We start from the raw sequence: 23,558 nt of genomic DNA, 5'->3' as shown, positions 1-23,558 counted from the left end.
TCTGGGGAAATTTTCCTGAATTATTTCTTCAAATATGTTTCCAAACTTTTTTTTTTTTTCTTCTCCGTTAGGAATACCTATAAGTCCTAGGTTTGGTTGCTTTAAATAATCTCACATTTCTCAAAGACTTTATTTTTTTAACAAAAATTTATTTTTTCTTCTTATCTGGGTTATTTGAAAGACTAGTCTTTCTGTCTCTATTGTTGACAATAGAATTCTCTGTTATCGAGTAGAGAATTTTTTTCTCTATTGTTGAAGCTTTCAACTGTTTCTTAAAATTCCTTCAGTGAGTTTATTTCCATAAGTTGCTTGTTTTTAAAAATACATCTATGTATATTCTTTCATTTCCATACTCTTCTGGGTTTTTTGTGTTGGTTTTCAACTTCCTCTTGGGTCTCATTGAGTTTCCTTACACTCCACATCTTGAATTCTTTATCTGTCATTTCAAAGTTTTTCCTTGTGGTTAGGAGCCATTGCTGCTAGAGGGCTAATGTGGATGTCCCAACATTGATTCTTCATGGAGCTGGAGTTTTTGTGTTGGTTTCTTCTCATCTGTAGAAGCTGTTACTTATTTTTTAATTGACCTTCATTTGGTAGGATTTTTTCCTTCTCTCCCCCACCTTGAGGATATGACTATTCTGTATGTTGGTTAAGTTCCTTCGGCTTGGCTTCGTTTCTCTGTACTTTTAGGGGACCAAGGCTCTTATGAATTACTTGGTGATAGACAGCTTTAGTGTAGTGGTTTCCTCAAATGCTAGCTGTTTGTAGGTTGTCGTAACAGTGTGCGGGGCCTGTGGTCAGGCGCACTGTCTCCTACAGAGAAATGGAGAGGTGGAGGTTTCAGGAGGCTTAGCTCATCCCCCACCTCTGGGCACTTCCGTCAGCGGGACTTTATGGAGTTATGCAGTTCACCCAACAGGCCAGTAGGTGGCGCTTGCAGTTGAGAGGCAGTTGCAATAATAGCAGTGGAATTCTTGGCCATTGTTGATGTGGGGAAATACCAGGGTTTCCCTGGCCATGGGCGGAATTCCCAGGGATCCCGGCCTGCACTCTGCCACCAGCCTGGCTGGAGGCAGCAGAGCTGGGCAGGGCTGGGTCTGGCAAGTCTGTGACCAGGCTCTCTAGGGCAGGTGCAAGTGTCAACTTTGGCGGGGGTCTGGGGCAGCTCTCAGGCCACTGGGACAGCCCCCTAGGGTGCAGCATGGTTGCCTTTCCTGCGCCACAGAGTCTGTTCAGGAGGAGGAGCAGCCAGGATGCTTAGCCCAGCAGGTGGCCCTGGAGATTGCCAGCTCACACTCCCCCAACCCCGTGGGTGTCCCTCCAGCATCCAGCCCTAGCAACAGACCCAGCCGACTAGGCTCCTCCCAAGTCATCCACACCACCCTGCATTCCTGGTGTTCAGGACCTCAGGACTCCCTGCAGCAGAAACCGCAGCACTCAGGCCTCACCCTTCTGGGTCTGGTCTCACTAAGGGCAGGGCACCTGTCTACCATGCCACCACTTGAACCTACGCCACACTCGTCGCTGTGTTCCAGCAGTGGGGGCACCTCCACTATTTGAAATCAGGCCAGAAGTCTCATCTCCAAAGCCCTGGGCAGTGCGCTGAGTCCTGGGGAGCTGAGACCAGGCCTCAGGGTCAAGCCCCAGCTGTGATGGGGAGCACTGAACTGCTCCCAGGCTACCAAGAAACCATTTCAGGTGGGACAGTGCAGGCTATTAAGCCCACTTCTTTCTTTTTTTTTTTTTAATTGTACTTTAGGTTCTGGGGTAGCTGTGCAGATCATGCAGGATTGTTGCATAGGTACACACATGGCAAGGTGGTTTCCTGCTTCCGTCCCCCCATCATGTGTATCTGGCATTTCTCCCCACGTTATCCCTCCCCACCCCCTGCTGTTCCTCCCCTAGCCCCCCTACAGCTGCCCCCAGTATGTGATGCTCCCCTCCGTGTGTCCACATGTTCTCGTTGTTCAACACCCGCCTATGAGTAAGAACATGCGGTGTTTGATTTTCTGTTCTTGTGTCAGTTTGCTGAGGATGATGGTTTCCAGATTCATCCAAGTCTCTACAAAGGACACAAACCCATTGTTTTTTATGGCTGCGTAGTATTCCGTGGTGTATATGAAGCACATTTCTTTTAAGTAAGTTTGAGTTTGAGTCACTATCGAATTGAACAGGATTATTATGCGTGTTCTCATGGTGAGTACAGTCATGTCATCACGCATAGTGATTCAGTTATCATCCCTTATATCAAGAAATAACATCATTAATTTAAAACAGAACTAAAAACTAATGGCAGAAGTACATTCCTTTTTGCTGAGATTAATTTAGCCTACTCTGGTTGGTTCTGCCCTAGTCTGAAGTAAATGTAATTTACCCTAAACCTCCAGGCTTCTGAGTCTGTCCAGTTTGAGGGCTTCAGGGCCACACGGAATCAAAAGCCTTTTTGTGTGAGTCCTTGGAGCCTACCTGGCACACGCTGGGTAGTGGCTTGCAGTGGAGAAGAAAGGCAAGGAGAGCCAGGAAGGGGAGCCCTGGTTAGATCCTGGCTCCAGTACTTTCCACCTCCGTGACATCCGGCAAGCTTTCTGCCTTCCAGAAATAGTTACTCCTCCCAGCAAAGGGGCAGAGACAGATGCCATGGAGTGAAGGCTCCTTCCGCCCTCCTGGTGCAGCAGTCTTTCTGCTTTCTCCTCCAGGCCCCGCTGAGGCCAGCCAGGGTAGGGTAGGTTACCCAGAACAGGATTTCTTCCACATTCACCACCTCGTGTCACGTCTTCGGGCCCTTTGCCTGCTTTGATAGTTACTCTTCCCCTGTGAGTGCCTCCCCCTGGCCTTGTGATTACAACCTGGCTTCTCTAAAATATTTACCACTAATATTTACCAGAGTAACTAAAAACCCCAGTTTACATTACATGCTAAGAGAGCTTTTGTGCTAAAAATTAAGTTACTCAAAGATTAAGAACTAGGACGAAACTGATCCCAAGAGCTGCTGGCCCAGAAGCCCTCGATGTCTGGGTTTCTGTGTGAAGGTCTCAGGGTGGGTGTGGATCCCAGCTACTGTGGTCAGTGTGTGCACCCTGGAGGCCGGGCCTCCTGTCCAGGGACATGTTACACTGCAGACCGCTGGAAAAGGACAAAGAGAATGTCCCATTTGCTATTTTTACAAGATGATTACTGCTGAGCCTTGAGCAAAGACTCACCGCCAGTCAGGAGGTCTTTTGGATGCAGTAATGAGATAACCTGAGCCTGTAAATCAGCCAACAGCAAGGTCTGACTGTCTCGGGAAGCAGGAGTGAGGTCTGTGCTAAGACTGACAGCAGGGAGGGGCCTGAATGACTCCCACACACACATCAGCCTTGTGGGGACCACTGAGACAAAGAACTGGGTGCCTCAGAGTGGAGTTTGGGGCCCTAGAGATACGATCTACCTTCAACTCCAATTGTTCTTAAACTTCTTCCTTTAAGTTTGCAAAAAATTAAGCTCTTGCTTTTTTATCTATGCAGTGAATATGTAAAAAGTGACAGCAGGAAATCTGGGAAAAATGGAACCTTCTATTAGCACTTCAGGGCTTTTGTAATGGGATTCAGTGCCAAGCCAGCCTAGGGCCTGGGTAGCTTTGCAAACCGTTCCTTCCCCAGCTAACTCTAAAAGGACAGAGTTTCATGCTGTTGACATAATTATGCCCTCTTTAATATTACTGTTTTATTTTTAAAAGCAATTAGCTAGTAAGGGTTTTTTTTGTTTTGTTTTGTTTGTTTTTGTTTTTTTGCAGTAGAGAAAAGGAAATTAAGGATTTGGGGGTTGGCTTTTCTGGCTGAATTGTTCCTGCTGCATCTCACTGGTCCTGAGGTTTGCTTTCTCAGAGCTGGAATCCTGAGTTGGAAGCAGCCTTCAGGGCCCCACCCCTGCACACTTCCATGGTGGTCCACAGGCCTTCAGCTGGAGCCTGCAGTGCCCCTAGCTCCACACTGGATCCAAGCACATCCCAGGGAGGGCAGGTGCCGGGGGCTGGGATCTTTTCAAGAGGTTATCTCATTAACCCATGGCACAGCAACGCTGTGAGGCTGGTGCTGCTTACAGATTTCCATTTTACAGATGAGGAAACTGAGGCACAGAGGCTGGATGGCTCGACCATGTTCCCATAGCTAGTTACTGTTGAAGCATGGTTATGACCCAGTCTGTTTCTAAGCTCCTTTTTGGAACCTCCACCCTAGGCCAGGCTAGGTCATAACTAAGGTAGTCACTTCCATACATTGAGCACAGTGTTTTGCTTACGTTACTGATTCTCAGAGCAGTTCCCACAGCTTGGATGAAGAAAACAAGTCTTAGATTGCTAATTACCTGCCTGAGGACACAGAGCCAGTAGGAGGCTAAGCCGGGATAGAACTGTGGGTCTCAGCTTCTCACCCCTCCTGGTGACCAGATTCTTATATTCCCTAAACAAGTCATGCCTTGGAAATTAACTGCCCGTGGTAACAATCTTCCTGCTGAACTGTGAGTTGCTGTGGGGCAAGGACCTTGACCTGCTCGAGAGAACCTTCTAGGCCCACCCCGTGCAAGATGCTTGAACACTGGATGGGCCAGAGAGACCCAGGCCTGCTCTGCAGGAGACCTGGGCCCCCAGCACTGCCCAGGTGGTTACTGGTGTCGTACAGAATGCTCCTTCTAGAACTGCCAGCTCTAGAAGGCTCCGCAGTTGGTGGCTGGTAGTCCCCTGTGATGGGAGCCCTCATGCCTGGCGTGTTCCTTACAAACATCCTCATCAGTAGCTCTGAGCGTTGGCTGTGTGGTTTGAGGTAGCTGGTGGACACAGGGCTTGCTTGGTGTTCTGTCTGTGGGGCTTAGTTTTGTGTGTGGTTGGAGGGCCCTGGTGAGCTTGGGGAAGTACCAGAGAGCTCTGTGTTGGGGGCAGAGGGGCCTGTCACTGGAGCTGGAGGCTGCTTGCCTCTGTGTCTGGCTCATTCTGCTGCCTGCCCTGCCCCCTCGGGGTCTCGCCAGCCCAGCCTCTGTGGGAATCTAAAAGGAGTGGAGGTGGACGTGTGGCCAAGCACATCTCAGCTTTTAATACCCAGACTATTTATAGGCCTTTGGGGGGATGGCCGTGGAACAGCAGGGGTTGGGGAGAGAGTTTAAAGAAAAATGCAGCAGGGCTGGAAAAAAAAAATGAGAAAACCATTGCTAGGGCTGATATGGGCAAGAAAAGTGGCAAAGGGACTTGAGGAGTTACGTAACAGGCACTTCAACATAATTGCACTTTCTTAGAGACGATCACGTATATTCTCAGTGCACATAAGCTCATTGAGAAACTCAGGAAAGACGGAGCATTAGGAACCCTGATTTGGGGGGGCGAAGGCATGTGCTCACCCTGAAGACATTTGCTGTGATGGTTAGCACATTTATAAAGCATCATTGGAGCTCAGTTATAGTTTGCAAATTCCTGTTTTCCTTTTATGTTAATGCATTTTAATAACATTATTATCTAGAACCCAGAGACCAGCTTTCTTCACTTAAATTGTGTTTCTACTTATTCAGCCATGTCAGCTCTGTGTGAATATTTCACTTGTTAGGGGGAGGTATACTTTCATTGAGTGACACATAAATTCTGGAAAAGAGATGGTGGATTACTTGAAAATTAAATACAAGTTGAAAACAAGTCCCCGGGTCCTGATCCAACCCCGGCCCTGGAATTTCTTTGAGTTGGAGAAGTGGCCCCAAGGTGGCAGGCAGGGAGCAGCGACCCTACCTGAGAATGCTGGCCCCTGGCTGGTCCCCCGTCTGCTGGGAGCTTAGGCCGCCCTCACAGAGAAGGGCTTTTCCACTGTCGCTGAGCCCCACCTCTACCACCTCCCCCAACCTGGAAACTCAAGCTTGAGTGACATTGACTCCTCCCTTCCCACCGGGGTGACAGCTGAGGGTAGCTAGCTGTAGGAGGGTCAAGAGGGTCCCTGTAGGATGGTTTGGTCCCAGTTCCTGATTAAGGCAGGGGGCCTCCCAGCCCTTCCCGCTGCTGTCAGACTCCCCGCCAGCCACAGAAATCGAAGTTCAGAGCAAGTAACCACGCCCCTCCAAATACAAGAAAAGGGGCCAGAGAAAGTGGGGAGCCTCAGAGGGAGTTTGTCAGGACAAACTGACATTCTTGCACACCCTGCAGATCCAGCTCTAAAGCTGCCACTGACGCATCAGTTGTGGGACAGATTATTTGGAGGTTGGCAGATGGGTCTGGATTCAGAGAACGCACGTGCTTTAGCCTCTCGGCTGCCTGCGTGTGATTTCGCTGCCACAGGAAAGCATTGGGCAGAGATGTTGCTGACCAGTTGGCGTGAGAGTTGTGTTGTTGCTGTTGTTGTGGGTGTCGTCCCCACCCCCAAGCCCTGGGCTCGTCATATGGGAGTGGGAGAGCAAGCCCGTGGGACTATTGCATCACCGAGGCTGGAGTCACTCCCTAAGTGAGCTGGTGCAAGGCAGCCTGGGAGCCCAGCGGGTGCGCCGGTGGCCTCTGGCGACATCCTGCCCACGAGGGCACACACAGGCTCCACACAGTCAGCCTGGGACACTGGGGAGAGACGGAGACATGCTCCCTTCCTAGAGGCAGTTGCGATTTAAAATGCCATCTTGCTCCTCCGACTGCTTTTTCCGGGCTGTTGAGGTGAGGATTTTGTTAAACACACATGTGTTCTGAGCAGGGTGCATTCCTGCGGGGTCGTGCCTGGGACGGGTAGACTCCCGTCCTCTGGACTCTACCTCTCTGTACCTTGGTCTGGAGCTGCTCAGTGTTCATGGGTTTGAACGGTACTGGGCAAATGAAGCTTGCTTGTAACTTTGTAGGGGTTCGGGGCTAAAGAATCTGGTGAGTGTGCTTCCGTTATGCCCTTCTTTTGAATTAATTCATGTCCAAAAGTTATGATGGGGAGAGGGAGATTCACAGAATTTGTTGTGCTTTGATTGTTTTTTCAATTGGTTCATCTGTAAAATGTCCAACCCCGAGACCACCAGCGGTATTCTGAAGGAATCCTGTGAATCCTGTTGCTTCTTAAGACAGGCTTGGTGGTTTAGCCATGTGCTGTATGTTCACACGATCACCCTGGGCATTTTAAGAGTGTCACGTTGTAATCCTACCTGCTCTGCCCCCAGGAGGTGGAAAGGGGAGGCGGGGAGGGAGAGTCATATCCCTGCAGCTGGTGGGGACCTGTTGGCTGCTTGGAAAAACAGTTCCCGTGTGTTGGAGCCCTACCGTTCTTAGTTTTTTTCTGTTTTCTTTTGTTTCAGTTTTTATTTCTTGAAAACCTGAAGTTGTTTATCTGTAAGTATCCCCTTTGTGTGTTGCAGGATGTTAAAGTCTTTAGTGAAGATGGGACGAGCAAAGTGGTGGAGATTCTAGCAGACATGACGGCCAGGGACCTGTGCCAGCTGCTGGTTTACAAAAGTCACTGTGTGGATGACAACAGCTGGACGCTCGTGGAGCACCACCCGCACCTGGGATTAGGTAGGGAACCGCTGGAACAGGAATGGCACCCAGGGAAGCTCGTGTGCGACCCAGTGAGGACCACCACTGCCAAATGCCAAATGTCTGACTGCACTGTCTCCTTCCAAATGAGCAGGCAGACTCTGGGTTGCCCTCGACTCTCCTGCCTCTTCTGTTTCTCCTAAAATTTCACTTTCCTCCCCCCAGCCCCCTTTCCCTAGTGTTTTGGGAATCTTGCCTTGGATGGTTGAGGCAATGACTTCCCAAAGGCTCAGACACGGCGAGGTTCTCTGTGGCTTGTACAGTCTCCCTAGCTGTCAGAGCCACGGGGATCTTGCCGCACACCTGTGGGCGGGGACAGGAGGGAGGCGCCCTTGAGGTGCTCTGGTGAGAGCCGGCCTTGCACAGGATTGCAGCTGCCCTTCTGAGAGCAGCTCCTCAGCTGATGGAAGAAGGGAGCCATGGTTACAGGCAGCAAAGTGCAGAGAGGTCTGCTGGGAATTGGAGCCCATTATGAAGCACTTTGCTCTAAGTTAGAGTTGAGTGTTAACGTGGCATCTCTGCTCGCTGGTTAATAATGCCTTCAACAGCGTACATGCACGTGTGTGTGTGTGTGTGTGTGTGTGTGTGTGTCACGCACGAATGTTGTGCCTGAAAAGCAAGAGAACATTTTGTATCACACAATATTTGAAGATATTGACTATTTATTGAGCTATTTTATTCAGGTGGCTTATTTTAGGTAAAAAGGCTTTTCAGACTTTTGCTTAAATTCTTATCGGATAAAATATAGTTTTTACAAAGTCATAGGGAAATATTTAAAACCAGAATTTTATCTAAATCAACAGTTATATTTCTCCCATGTCTTGAAGGAGAGAAAAACAACATAGGTTGGAAACTTCCCATCATTCTAAATTTTTCTCATGAAGCTCTTTTGAAAGGTTAAAAAATCGAATTTAAGCTTCTAGGTCTGGAATATTTATTTAGCTGAATAGCATTCTTCCAGGTAATATTATACAATTTAAGCCTAAATAATGCAGTGTAAATTTGAGCTGATGTCACCTTAAGTCCCTGTTTTGTAGTGTACCCGGTACTTTAGGTACACGGTATGCAAAGGAATCAGATAGAACTCTTGCTGGTTTCTCTCCCATCTCTACTGATTGCCAGATGCATTCGTGTGAAGACAGAAGCCTTCTCCTCCATTGTCACTAACAGCTTTCTCCTGCCAGCATCACTCATTAGGTCCACAGTTAGTGCTGTGGTATCACAGTTGCTCCCATGGAGACTGGCTGTCCCATCAGCCGCCAGCTTGGGACGTCCATGAGTGGATCCTACCGTGGTCTGACAAGGCTGCCAAAGCACCTGCTGACACATAGTAACTTGGAAATTAAACAATAGTGGGAAACCTTCAGCATATGTCTCTACATGTGTATATACATGTATGAAAATATATATAATATAAAACTTTAAAAACAAGTCCGTATAGTTTGACAGTGATTATTGTTGAAAGCCCATTCAAAAGTCCGATTTTTTTTTTCATTTGAAAGAACTATGGGAGGGACTTCTGCAGATATTTAGTACTTGAATATAATTTGACACACTTAGGACATATAGGAATTGGGTACAGATGTACATACATAAAATTTGAACATACAAGGAATGTTTCAGAAGTTTTGAGTTATCTATTTCATGTGATACCTTTGATTTCCAGACTGTCATGTGGTAGATAAATAAATGGTACATTAAAACTTTAACAATAACCAGATGAAGAGCCATCACTCGGAGAGAATATGAAAAGAAATGTGCATAGATAGGCACACAGGATGTGTAGGGATGTGATATATACACACCTTGTCTCTTTCTCTTCTTTATGGATGGACTTAATACACTCTAGGGGAGGATGATACTTCATTTTGAAATTAAATATAAAAAGGAGAAAGGGAAAAAGAAGCAAGTGAAATGATCAAAAGGAAAAAGGAACATTTGTGTCAAATTTTAGGTCCTCTTTCACACACACACACACACACACACACACACACACACACACACAAATTAATAAACCTTACACAGCCAGGATACATGAAATCCCTTAGAATATCCCTTCCTCTCCTTCCTCAGTTTTCTTTCTCACCACCAGTTCCATTCTTACTAGTGACTAGTAAACACATTTTTCTATCGGCTGGGTTTGCAGAGGACTTTGCAAGTTTTTACAGCCAGCAAGTTTCACCAGCCTGTAAGGTCAGCACCCCCCGGACTCATTCCGATCCACACAGAGCTTCTGCGTCCCCATCCCTGTAACTTCTCTAAATACTGTTTTGTGACCCAGCCTTATCACTTACTATTTTTTTAAAAATTGATTTAAGTTGCAATTTAACTAAAAATCTTATTTCTGCCATGATTTGTCAGCATTCAAGTATCAGAAGCTCACTGGTGAGAAAACACAGGGCTGCAGGGTGCCTCTCAGAAAGCCCTTTGGGCATCTCAGCTTCATCCCCCTTGGACTGGGACGCAAGAACCACAGGGCCAAGAGGGGATTCTTCTTCGTTGTGGATGGTATTCCTGGGCCCTTCTGGCCCTCTGATTCTCAGGGCACATCCCCAGACATTGCTATCTCCTGGTAGAGAGCACTTTCCTAGGTAATTATATGCCGGGTATTCTCACAGGGATGTGGACATATACCAGGTGGGTGGCAGGGGCAAAAGCCAAGCAGTGCTTGCAAATCCATAAGGCAGATACTAAGGCAGATTGTAACCCAAACTCCCCATAATTGAGGGTGTAGGCCACCCAAGTTGGATAGCATTTTAAGCCTATGTATAGCCTCCAAGATTGAAGTTTTCAAAGTATAATTATTACTGTTTGAATATCCCAAATTCAAAAATCTGAAATCTGAAATGCTCTAAAGTTTGAAACTTTTTGAATACTGATTTGATTCTCAAAGGAAATGCTCATTGAAGCATTTCTGATTTTTGGATTTTGGATTGTTCAACTGGTAAATATAATGCAAATATTCCAAAATTTAAAAAAAAAACAAAACCCAAAACCCAAAGCTTCTGGTCCCAGGCATTTAGGATAAGGGATACTCAACCTGTATAAGGATCTTAACAGCTAAAGTATCAGTCCCTTAATAATACTAAACCTTCCCAGAAGGAAGTGATAGCTTTAGAAAAGGTAAGGGCAGTTCCCAAGATAGCCTGCAGCAGGTGGCTCCCTTTCCGTGGGAGAAAAGCCCCGTGCGTGAGTGTCTGCAGTTTTCAGGGCACCGCTCCTCTGCAATGCTGGTCACCCTCCATTGGCAGCAACAGTGGCATCCCTGCTGTCACTCAGGAGAGCAGCTCCTCTGGCTGGGGGCGGATTGTCGTGTCCCCTCTGCACCGTGCTTGTGAGCAAACAGAGACGGACTCCTATGAGCAGAGCGAGGTCATGTAACCCTTCCCAGTGTCAGCTCCTGGGGACATTCACCACTGGAAGCACTTGGAAAAGTTGTTGCAAAGCCCTAGTGACTGATGGTCTGTTTTAAAATCCCAGTTCACTCGTCCCTTTAAATGGTCCCTTTCTATGTTAGCAGTATCCCTAGGCTCTCCCAGTCTCAGTGTCTGAAGGGGAGCTTTTAGCCATGAAAACACTGTCCCTGACCCAGGCCACTCAGCACCCAACAGTAAGTCCAGCTGGGGCTGCCGGAATGGGGCAGGCCTTTTGGAAGGTGTCTCCATCCCTTCTGCCCTGAGCACGTGAGCTGCGAGTCTCTGGAAGGTTCACTTTAGGCAGTGCAGCCTCACACATGGAGGACGCAGCCATCTTAAACAGTCAGCCTGCAGACATATCAAGTAAACAAATTATATTTTAAAAGGAATCTTTGGCCAGGCACAGTGGCTCATGCCTGTAGTCCCAGCACATCGGAAGGCTAAGGCAGGAGGATCACTTGAGCCCAGGAGATTGAGGCTGCAGAGAGCTGTGTTCTCATCACTGCACTCCAGCTGGCTGACAGAACAAGACCCTGCCTCAGAAATAAAAGATAAAAGGAATTTTTAAAAATACAAATGTAAAAATACAAAACCAGTATCTTGATGACCCCTGAACTTGAAAGTGGGATCGCAGATAAACCCATCCCTGGGAATGTGGAGGCATCCGTTGCCTTGGACTCTTGGACCCAGGCCCCAAGTAACTGTAGACGTCAGGCAGACTAAGGCCAGAGAATCTGGGAGAAGTTGTAACTTACGCAGAGAACACAGTAAAGAGAAGAGGGTGTCCGCCAGATCCTCCAGATTTCAAGGATTTGAGGAATTCTGTTATCCCAAGGATTCGGCTGAAACAGAAAGAGCAACGAGTCCTTTTTGGTTGTTGACAGCTTTGCATTTGTTCCTGGTCAGATGAGAAACGCCGTGGCAGTAACTGGAGGTGCTGTGGCTGCCACGCTTTTGGATGCTGGCAGCTTGACATGCAGAAAGATGTGGAGAGAGAAACAGCCGGCACCTGTTGACCCTTGCAGATTAGAGGGGGCCTTTCACAGGCTGGTTTTATGTCTCTGTCTCCCTTTTACATTTGAAAAGCAACAAAAGATGTCCTTTCCCCCACTAAAATCTGTAAATAGAAAGAAGTCTGCTTATGGGCTTATCCACATGTCAGGGCTATCTCACTGATTACTCCATTGACAGTTTCTTATCCTGGGAAAGCCCTGAGCTTGCCAACAGCTCTTTCTCTTCCTCGGATGGGCTGTGCTGAGGAGCGATGGGCAGGGGGTGGCCCAAGGGCTGTAGCTCGGTGTGAGGCCGAGACGGTGGGGTGTGTGGGCTCTGTGTGCCGGCTCTGCCACAGCCCCTCCACTGCCAAGCGGGCAGCACATCTTTCTGCCCAGGAATCACACTTTAGCTACAAGGGTAAAGGCAAGGAGTTGTCTTTTTTGAGTTGTCTTGATATTGAAATGCTTTTTCTTGAGGAGTAGAGTAATGCCAGCCTTAGTTTCAGAAATTTGAAAAATACAAATATACTTCAAGGAATTTTTGCCTTTTCCATTTTTTCAAAAATTACATTCGGAATATTATCTTGAAAAGTAGCATTCCCATTTAACTCTGGGCCATTGTAATCATAGCAGCGTATAGATAGTGATCTGATTGTTTAGAATCACGCAAGGTCATTTGAAAATATATGTCTTTAAATCACAGGGAAAATTAGAACCGGGGGAAAGATCTTTGAACATATATTGTGTGGTCAGTAGCCGACTGGAACAGTGGTTCCCCAGGGCATTTGTGCCGGGGGCATTCAGCTGCGTCTGGAGGCTGCATAGCTCTAGATCTCTGAGAAAGGGGTCACCGGCCACATTGTGTTGGGTGACCTGCTGTGAGTGAGGAAAAGGGAATTGATGTTTCGTTTATCTTGGGACTCACCTCTGGGGATGCTAGGTGCCCTCTGGGGTCACCAGCATCAGAAAAGCACACTCCTTTCAGTATACACAGTTGGTTTGGCAGCCCACCAGTTGCCCCAAGTTTCCAGGCCCCCTTTGCCAGGACACCAAGCCCTCACCTGTCCACCTTGACCTGACCACCAGGGACACGGCCCCCCCCCCACTTGTGTTTACACTTCCATGTGCAGCTTGCCCATGGTCTTTCCAGGGCAGGCGCAGGGAGACAGGAAAGTGCTGTCCACAAGGATGGGCGCCTACATGGGCTTGGCCACCCCCTTAGGGCTGGGGGCTGCCCCAGGCTTCCTCTTTGGCTCCCCTTGGGGTTCTTTGGAGACAAAATGTCCTTTGCTTTGGAAACAGACATATTCTCCCCACTTAGGTAGCTGTTGCCTCCCATTTGTATTTCTCCTTATTTGCCTGATAAAAATTGTTAGTTCTGTAAATCAGCCATCAGCAGGTTATTAGATTGTTGGTTTTGGTTTGGGGTTTTTGTTTTTTTCCTGTAACTACAGAAAGACATTTTTCTCTGAATAAACATCTCAATGGAAGTCACTGATTTGTTTTCCTTCTGGAAAATCCATTTTCAATGAATGACCTCGAGCCCAACCTCCTTTTAGAAAACAAACATAACAGTTTTCGTCACGTGTTCTTGGTTTCTGTCCTTTTCTGTGATGGGGAGACATGAGGGCCATAGATTGGTTCACATGTTGCTAGCAGCATTCTCTCCAAGACATGGACAAATGGGAACTGCTCCACACTTGCTGGTAGTGCCAAGTCTGAGCTTTCTGGCAGCCATGGGGAGAAAATTCCTTTTCTTCACAAAGTCTGGCTTTAAATGTGTTTTTACCAAGGAGTTCTTTCCTTGTCATGTTAAAACTGAGGCGGAGCACAAATCAGCTCAGAATTTGCTTCTGCATACCAGTCAGGGCCATCAGAGATGCATGCCCATGGCCACAGTTGTTCTTTGTAGACCGGAAGTCTTTTCTGCATTCTGAGATCACTTTGACTCAGAAATGCTTTTGCCTTTAACTTCATTCCTTCCTTCCAAGATGAAACTTTTCTCAAGATTCCAATCTGGCAGCAGGAGAGGAGGGTAGGGGCTTACTAGGACGACAGAACTGCCCTGTTGTCGATTCCATAGCATGTGAATCCGTACCGTCTTGGCATGAGTTCACACATTGACCCTGGCATAGATCTACTCATCTTGTTTATTCCATGATTTAACAAGGTTAGTTTCACATGGCCACCACTCTCCCATGACAGTTTCTGAGGAGGCGCCTGGGAAGGGATGTAACTGCCGTGAAAGGGAGCAGTGGGGCCTCTCCAAGCGCACGCTGTTCGTCCCACTCCGCCTGGAATCACTGTGTTCAAGCAGTGAGGGAAGCGACCTTTCTCTTCCCGGGAACAGTGCTGCTATGTAAGATGCTGTGAAGGGGCGTGTGCGTGCGTGTGTGCGTGTGCACAGTGGGTGGTGGAGCATGGAGTGTGTTCTCTTCCCTGCCTTCACATGTGATTCAGTCGACGAGAACTGTTCCATGATGTGGCGTGTGTGGGCTTCAGCGTGAACGATGAGTATGTCTGTGTGTACAGTCTCCTGTTCATCACGGTCCCTCCCTCGGTATGTACCACCATCATTTTAGGCAACCAAGTTTCGTGTCATCAAAAAGCTTCCCTCTCCTTCCATCTCTGCACCGTCTTTGGTCATCCCCTCCTTCCCCACCACTTTCAAATCCTTTTTCCTTTGTCTTTGAATATTTTCTCACCTGTTATAGTCTGTTCTTTACACGAGTTGAAATTTCTTAAGGGAAAAATCATTTGCTAAGATTCTTATGGACTTGTTCCTTAACATCTGGCAGATGCCAAATTCAAAAGAAGTATATAAGAATAAGTATTGGCCGGGCGCGGTGGCTCAAGCCTGTAATCCCAGCACTTTGGGAGGCCGAGGCGGGTGGATCACGAGGTCAAGAGATCGAGACCATCCTGGTCAACATGATGAAACCCCGTCTCTACTAAAAATACAAAAAATTAGCTGGGCATGGTGGTGTGTGCCTGTAATCCCAGCTACTCAGGAGGCTGAGGCAGGAGAATTGCCTGAACCCAGGAGGCGGAGGTTGTGGTGAGCCGAGATCATGCCATTGCACTCCAGCCTGGGTAACATGAGTGAAACTCCGTCTCAAAAAAACAAAAAAAACACAAAAAAACGAATAAGTATGGACCTGAATTCCTCATGCTGTGTGTTTTAAGACCTCTTACACATTTGGTAGTGCATTAAAGAGAGATTTAAATTTGGTTTTCTTCCTGACCTCATCTTTATTCATAATGTTTAAAGAAGACTAGAAAGTTGAACAAATCTTACATGTGGTTGTAAAGCTACCATGATTTTCCCACCTGTTGCATCTCACATGTGATGCTTTGCCCCTGCAGAGAGGTGCTTGGAAGACCATGAGCTGGTGGTGCAGGTGGAGAGTACCATGGCCAGTGAGAGTAAATTTCTATTCAGGAAGAATTATGCAAAATACGAGTTCTTTAAAAACCCAGTGGTAAGTGTTAACGTCTTCATGTTTGGGGTTTGGGACTCTTGAAATCTTGAAGTTTATAGTTGGATTTTATAGTATCAGAGAGCGAGAGGTATGGGGTAGTGTATGGGTTTGAGAATCGGAGTTGCAGTTTAATGAAGTTCCATCCTTGATTGAAACCCAGTCTCTGGTGCTTCACTCAATGTGCCTGGGACTGACTGAAGGTAGAGGTCTCCTTCCTCAAACAGACACTCTAAAGGCGGTCTGTCTCTAAGACAAGAGCTGGGGAGGCTGGGCATTTTCCATTATTTTGAAAGTTCTCAGTTAGACTGATAAAGCACTCAGCAGAAGAAAAACTCATTGTTTGCAAATAGCAAATATATTTTGTCATCATACGTGGAAGGTTGACTAGAGAAATCAGGGCAGTTGGTTGGTGTCTTGAGCCAGTGATCTTGATCTCTCTTTCCTTTTCTCTCTTCGGAAGAGGCACTTGTCCTGTGAGAGGCCAGGATAGGGAAGGTGCCTCCTAGTTCCCGGGCACTCGCTGTCGTCCTGAGGCATGGGCAGAGCTGCGGCAGGTGGGGAGAAGACCCACGGCCATGGCCATTTCTGACTCTGATAATTTAGCTGCTTTTTTATTTAAATGTAAGAAATTTGAGGAATCCAACAGAAAAGGGTTTTCTTGTGACTGGGCTCACCTTTTAGTTTCAGGAATTCTTTATCTCGTGCTGTGCATTTATGCCACTGGACTTGGAGTCTGGCATTGCTCTTTGCCATGGAGCATGCTGTGAGATGTGAATCCCTTAGTAAACATAGTCGGTATTCCAGACTCGGACCCAGCATTTTGGGAAACGAAATACAACCTTTTAAAGAAGGTGTTTCCTCTGTGTGATGGAATAATAAAAAGGACTGTCATTTTAAATACAGGTGTTCATAATTATACTGGTAGGAAGAGTTTTAAAACTGACGTATCTATATGACATACCTTCCCTGACTTGGAAGCTAATCTTTCATGTATTTTTTTCCCCATCTTCTTAGAACTTCTTCCCAGAACAGATGGTTACATGGTGCCAGCAGTCCAATGGCAGTCAGAGTCAGCTTTTGCAGGTACTGGGCCAAAATAGACCTTTGCTGAAATAGACTTTCTGCATAGAAATCCTCTTGGAACTGAACGGCAACATTGTAAAAACCTGAAGAGGCTGCATCTTTCATAGTTTATAGCCTTGGCTCTTAAGAGGGTTGAGAGTAACCAGAAATTAAAAGTTTACCTGGAAAATCTATGTGTAGCTGGTTCCTTCTAAGCCCAACAGGCACTTACACACAGGATGCCCTTGCTCTGACTTAGAATGAGTCCAGTGATGCCGCTGCTGAGTGTGGGCTGTGGGTACATGGAGAAGCCCTAGTCTCAGGGTTCCCAGCTCTTTCTGAGCAGGGTTCCCAGGTCAGGCCACTGCACAGCTGCTTGGAAATCTCTGCAAAAGCACAGAGTCTATAGTAAAAGATGATCGGGTTACCACAAGAGACTTTTAAAAGTAACTTGCCATACATTACAAATAAACTTGCTCTAATTGTCCTTCTGCTTCTAAAGTCTGTTCTTAGAAAAACTGGTCTCTCCCCACCTTTCCTTCCAGTGGAGAGAGCCTTTGGGCCTCTGTTCTGCTCTCACATATGCTCCTCCAGGGAAGCTGGGAGCAGGGAATGGGGATGTTACAGCTACACCCTAAAAATGTGCCTGTGTACATGTTAAAAGTGAGAGAATCAACTGTTTCCTAAGGCCACCAACAATATCCAGATGACATTACATAATAAGAGAAACTACTAAAATTTAGTTCCTACAGAATTCTGCTCATAAGCCCTTCTTTTTCTATGTTGTTATCACCAGATTTGTTTCAGCAACTAAAAGACAAGAGCTTCAGAGCTCTGTCCTGGTGGTGTCTTCAGAAGCCCTTCCACCATAGCATGCATCTGTTCTGGCGAGAGGTGTCAACACTAAGTTGTCACCCTTGCACAGCGAACAGTGAAGCGGCAGATTCCATTTTAATTGCCTTGGCTTTGAGAGGATTCACGTGCTTTGTGAAAGTGTGCAGTGATCTCTTGCGAACTTAAGAAGGACCGACCTGGGTGTACCAGGGCTCTGTCTGATGTGCCTTTCTCACCTGCGGGGAAAAGAGCCTTGTCCCCTTCCAGTCTAATAGCAGGACCTGCCAGTATCACCTCCCTGACTCTGTTCTGTGACCTGGCCCTCAGCCTGTCTTCCCATTGATGAAAAGCATGGTTTCTTGTTAGTTTTTTGGGGGTTAAAGCCTTTATTCTTAAGGCTTCCTGTGGGAAGAATTAGCTGAGGCAGGGGGACATCACCAGGATCTCCTGCACCTGGGTGCATCACTTGAAGACAGATGACACCTTTGGCATCCCCCTTTGATGGAGGGGTGCCTGGGTAAAAGTGGCCACTACGTACTTGCCCTCAATCCCCAGCGCCCCAGTCACTTGCTCTTGTCCTCAGTCTGATATCAGACTGGATCCTTTGGTGCACTATCTTATAGGGAAATTCATGACTCGTATTATCACTAGTGTTAGAAAGGTCCATTTGCTTCCATGTGTTTAAATACGAATTATGTTCTATGCAACACCAATTGAGATGGGAATTTAAGTCTTTGGAAAGGAGAAAACCCTCAGATTGACCAAAAAGGAGTCTTTTAATCATTCAGAAAATGTCAGCTATGCCACTAACATGTTTGCTTTAATTAGGTTAGCATTATGTGATTCTAAAAATTTGTTCTTCAACAGAATTTTCTGAACTCCAGTAGCTGTCCTGAAATTCAAGGATTTTTGCATGTGAAAGAGCTGGGAAAGAAATCATGGAAAAAGCTCTATGTGTGTTTACGGAGATCTGGCCTTTATTGCTCCACAAAGGGAACTTCAAAGGTACGCTTTGAAACCACCACCACCAGCCCTGATTCTGCCCCAGCCGCTCCCCACCGGGGGTCCTCAGAGTGAACCTGGGCTTCGTTTTTAAATGCACCTTCGACTCCTCCAAGCTCAGAACAATTTCGTAACAAGCTAATTGTGCAACAGCTAAACTTGGAGTCGCTGGTCTCCTGGTCTCCCTCAGCGACTGGGTAATAAATAATGCAGGCCTAAGCACCCCACCTCCCCGCCCTGCCCGCACTGTGGGTTGGGAGCAGACCCCCCTGGCTGCCCCATCTCTTCAGAGACTGGCCTGGTTCTCATAAGTTGGGCTTTAAGCTAGCTATAAAGATCTTTCATAGATTATTGCCACCCTAATGCCAGTGTAACTTTACATATCATAAACATTTTGTGAAATAAACTGCAGGTTGCATGTAGCCCAGTGAGAAGAAGATGAGAGATGGAAATCAGCTGCACACCCTTAAAAGAGCTGGTAGCATTGAGGGCTTTGGCCGGCATCTCCTTCTGTCCCATGTACACTCTTGCCTGCCCTCTTCTCGTGCTGTCCACGTACACCCTGTGGTAGGAGCCACGTCCACCCAACCTGGCTGAGCACTTACCGTCTGAGGGCTGCAGTCTCTTTTTCTCTGGCCAGCGGAGGGGAAAGGGAGCTGGCGTGACCTCAAGCACAGGTGTTGAGCATCAAGCCGGTTCTCGGAAGTCAGCAGCTGCCGACTCATGGGCCAGAGAGAAGGGGTCATCTGCAGAGCGGGGCTTTGGTCTGACACAGGGCATGGTAGCATCCTGACCTTCCAGCTCTGCTGTGTGACCCGCTCACCATCCTCATGTGTGCTGAAGGCAGGAGGGTGTTTCCTAGAGCAGGAAACAGAGCTGGGCTGAAGAGTTGAAGAGGAGAAGGGTGGGACAAGCTACCACTGGGAAAACCCAGGGTACATTTAAACTCGGGACACGCAACAAACCAAAGGCAGACAGGTCCCGTGCCCTTAACTCTGACTTTGGGGTTAGAGATTTTCTCCTGCTTTTTATCCTGAATCTCGGGTCAGGGGGCTTTGATTCGGCAGAAGTATCAAATATATTCCAGTAGTCTTGTGTGTCTGAGAATTGGGAAAGTGGGTGTTAGGAAAATTGGGAAAATTTGGGTTAGGCTGGGTGAATTTGGTTTCAGATTAGCACTTATTACAGCACATGTAATAATCATATGTAATATGTAAAGTGTCATCAGGGAAAGTGCCTGTGAGTGTGCAGAGACTGCCCTCTGTCTACCAGATGTGAACGTGTTTGCTCTTTGCTGTGCTTGAGACTTAAACCTGGCCAATGTTGTCACAGGAACCCAGACACCTGCAGCTGCTGGCAGACCTGGAGGACAGCAACATCTTCTACTTGATCGCCGGCAGGAAGCAGTACAGTGCCCCCACAGACTACGGGCTCTGCATAAAGGTACCCATGAGCTGTCCAGTGACTGCACACATGCTCAGCAGCCCACCAGAAACTGACTTCCTCTCTTGCCCAGCACTTGATTGTTGCTTCTGTTGTCTTCAACAGAAACATAGTATCATACTGGGTTTATGCATTCCTGTAAAAACATTTATTGTACACTTGCTGCTGTCAGTCCTTAAGTAGCTCAGAAGCTCAAGGAAAAGCAGACAGGGATGGATAATGTGGCCAGTGCGCTCAGTGTTTTTGGGAGGGTGACTTTTGGCTTCAAAGGGTAGGCTGTGGCTGTAGCCCAGTACCAGTAGCTGGAAGCGTAGGCAGGGTAAAGCAGGGAACCCTTGGCATGTCAGCTGGGTTGCATGCATGGTACTGAGTGAGCTGATGCCTTCAGCCTGGGCCTCTGACCGTGGGGACAGCCAGATAGGAATGGTCACAACAGTGCCCATCCTCTGCAGGCATGTGTGTGCTGGCATGCATACACACGCGTGCACACACACCCACGTACATACATACATGCATAAACACGCACCTCTATGCACACATGCGTACATTATACACACATGTACACAGATACACATGTGCACACACCTATGGGCAGAGTCCACACAACTGTAGGCAGAGTCCACTCCTCTTCCCCTGGGAAGGTTGTGGTGGTATTTAATAATCATAATGGTCGATGATATTTACTGAACACTTACTCTGCATGAGATATTCCACTAACAGTGTTACATCTATTATCTAATCTTCATGGCCCCTTGTGGGATAGAAAGTTGGCTACATCGCCCACATCCGGCAGCCAATGAATAGCTGTACTTGGAGTTTGCCTCCTAGGCTGATTTATGAGCCATAGCCCAAGCTGCATCCTGAGAAGAACACAGAACATGGGGAGCCCCTCCTTGGGAGAAAATTTCTTTCCAAAACATCATCTCATACTTTGCTCAGGGAAAACTCTTTCGGTTGTAAGTGATAAGCATCTAATTCACTCCAGCTAGAAGCCCAAGGTGGCCTCAGGAAGGGCTGGACGTGGGAGCAGCAGCTGCGCCCTCCTCTCCCGCCGGCACATGCCCGCCATGCTTGCGTGTCTCTGCAAATGCAGCCTCTGCTTCTGCCGTAGCACCAGCGCAGTGCAGAGTAGTCACATCTGTCTCCCAACCCCCGTAGATTTCTGGGAGGGGGAGCTGGAGCCATGTCCAACATTGTTTCTTGAGTCTGAGATCGGGGATTCTCGTGGAGATGCAAGTCAGTTTACCCTGCACCAATTCTTCTTCCTCACCAAAGGCCCTGCCTCTAGAGGGGCATCTCTCATCTCCCCATGGTGTCTTCACCTACCTCGGGGTGCCTACTTCCCCTTCTGTCTCCTCCTCCAGACCCAACATCAGTCTCCCTCTTTGGACCTTCTATTTGGGGGCTGATTTTGGGGCTGCTCGGATATTAGAACCCCTGAGCTCCTCAGGGGTTGTGCCTCTTTGCTAAGCCCGGCAGCAGCCCCTCCTCTCAGTGGCCTGGGGGCAACTTTAAGATTTCTCCTTCAGGAACTCAGAAGGTACATTCTCCTCCCATAGGATCCAGTCCCTCAGCAGAGTTAGACACCTCTTCCTCTTTGTCCTGTGGTGCTTGCCATGTTACGTTGTCTTGTGATCGTTTTTCTGTCTCCTCTGAAGTTCCCAGTCAAAGGATGGCTTATTATTCAGCTAAGTGGTCCTCAACCTGGGGCCAGTCCATGATAGGCGCTTAATAAAGGCTTGTCAGGAAGGTGGATGAATGAACGCTTGACACACAGGTGTGTGTGCATCTGCTGTGCTCCTCGCCAGGGGATCTCCAGCTGATTGTCTCTGGTCTGTGTCAGATGCAGCCCTGCCTTGACATAAGCTGTGTTTTTGACTCCCTGTATAACGCTAACAGGACTTTTTTTTTTTTTTTTGAGACGGAGTTTCGCTCTTGTTACCCAGGCTGGAGTGCAATGGCACGATCTCGGCTCACTGCAACCTCCGCCTCCTAGGTTCAGGCAATTCTCCTGCCTCAGCCTCCTGAGTAGCTGGGATTACAGGCGTGCGCCACCATGCCCAGCTAATTTTTTGTATTTTTAGTAGAGACGGGGTTTCACCATGTTGACCAGGATGGTCTCGATCTCTTGACCTCATGATCCACCCACCTCGGCCTCCCAAAGTGCTGGGATTACAGGCGTGAGCCACCGCGGCCGGCCCTAACAGGACTTTCTTTTACCTCCTGTAGCCAAACAAAGTCAGGAACGAAACTAAAGAGCTGAGATTGCTCTGTGCAGAGGATGAGCAAACCAGGACATGCTGGATGACGGCGTTCAGACTCCTCAAGGTATGCAACATCCTGCAGTTTGTGTTGAGTGCACATCTCTTCGTGGAGAATTGGCCTCTGGACCTGATGCCTATTCTGGCAGGAACATGCTCGTAACTTTTCTACTGTTCTGTCGCAATGTTTTATTTATCAAACGTAGTTAGGCATCTTTCTAAACAAGATCTCAGGAGCTTTTAACAGAGGGCCTAATATTAAATGGGTTAGAGTTAGGTTTTCCAGACTCAGTACTACTGACATTTTGGGTGGAATAATTCTTTATCAGGGCGTCTGGGGGACATCCAAGCATTGCAGGCCACTTAGCAGTGTGGCATCCCTGGTCTCTGTGTGCTAGGTGCCAGTCGCATGCCTGGCCAGTTGAGACAACCAAAAACATCTCTAAATGTTGCCACATGTGTCCTGATTCCAGGGGGTGGGGAACTGCCCCTGGTTGAGACCACTAGATTAGAATAATAGGATTCGAAAAATCAGGGCCAGGGAGAAAGGAGATAGTACAGGAGGTGTTCATTATTTTCACGACTGAACCAATTCTCAGGTTCCCAAGAAGCCAGGGTCATGAAGTCAACATGATGAATTATACAGCTCACTGTCGCTCCTCAGCAGAGACAGTGTCTCCTGACTGTAAGTTCTAAAGGAAATTTATCACGTCGAACTGCATATGGAGTAATGCCCTTGATAGCAATTTCATGCTAATTGCCAGAGTGATTTCATATGGCTGTTTACTGTAATCACTTTGGATTTCCCACAGTGTTCCTGTGCACACATACCATACCCCACATGTCTGGAATTATGTCCACAGAGTCCTTGTGAGTTGCAAGTTAGCTGGGCCAGATGAGCTTGGCTAAAATCCAGGGGGCTCCAGAGGAGACGTTCGTTTAGTCAGTTGGAGGCGATGGATACGATGGTCTAGGGATTTCTTTACAGAAACTCTCAGTCTTCATTGAATTGTAGTGGCCTTTTAGCTGGTCCAGAGACTCAAGGTGAAGTCAGTTAAGGAGATGGAGGAGCTGAAGGCAGCATAGCTCAGAACTCTCCTGGAGGTGCTGCAGATCCAGTTCTGAATGTAGTCCTGTCATCCTGGGCGCTTTGCAGGAAGCACCTTGCACCTAGTAATCCACAGATTCCTGACAAATTAAGGATATGTCTTAGTGCCATTTTTATCGGAGGTTGGGAGCCCAGACTGAATGCTGCACAGATGGGCTTCCTGTATCTCTCTCCCAGAACCTTAGTTTGTTTTTCCACTGATAAAAAAAGAATTATGAAAGTCAAAATTTTACTAATTCAATAATGGAAGAGGAAGTGTCCATGTTAATACATTCTAGATCGTAGACTACTGTGTAAGCCGGTCACACAGTATGAGTAAGTGTAACTTATCATACAGTGTGAGGCTTATCAGTGCAAGTGGTCACATAGGTGACACAGTGTCCATCAAGGGCAGTATTCTGCATGGACCTCCAAAAGGAATGACGTTGCTCTTTGTGTTCTGTGGTGGAAA

General features: G+C 47.4%; 1 protein-coding gene across 11 annotated transcripts in view; it reads left to right on the top strand.

Moving 5' to 3' along the window:
- GRB10 (growth factor receptor bound protein 10) overlaps positions 1-23,558 on the top strand; it is a 208,630-nt gene that overhangs the window by 163,099 nt on the left and 21,973 nt on the right. For 10 of the 11 annotated variants that reach the window (XM_017518730.1, XM_017518728.2, XM_017518726.2 and 7 more), the window contains 6 exons: positions 7,327-7,483; positions 15,282-15,397; positions 16,412-16,480; positions 18,161-18,298; positions 19,628-19,738; positions 21,968-22,066. In XM_017518730.1, the coding sequence (XP_017374219.1) occupies positions 7,327-7,483; positions 15,282-15,397; positions 16,412-16,480; positions 18,161-18,298; positions 19,628-19,738; positions 21,968-22,066 (690 nt within the window). Of the gene's footprint in view, positions 1-6,475; positions 6,647-7,326; positions 7,484-15,281; positions 15,398-16,411; positions 16,481-18,160; positions 18,299-19,627; positions 19,739-21,967; positions 22,067-23,558 lie in introns of those variants that run through there. The other variant, XM_017518732.2, reaches the window with a different exon arrangement.

Source organism: Cebus imitator, unplaced genomic scaffold (assembly GCF_001604975.1).
Source record: "Cebus imitator isolate Cc_AM_T3 unplaced genomic scaffold, Cebus_imitator-1.0 Scaffold702, whole genome shotgun sequence".
Taxonomy (NCBI): Eukaryota; Metazoa; Chordata; class Mammalia; order Primates; family Cebidae; genus Cebus; species Cebus imitator.
Note: the sequence above shows the minus strand (reverse complement) of the source record. Positions and strands in the feature narration are given on the sequence as shown.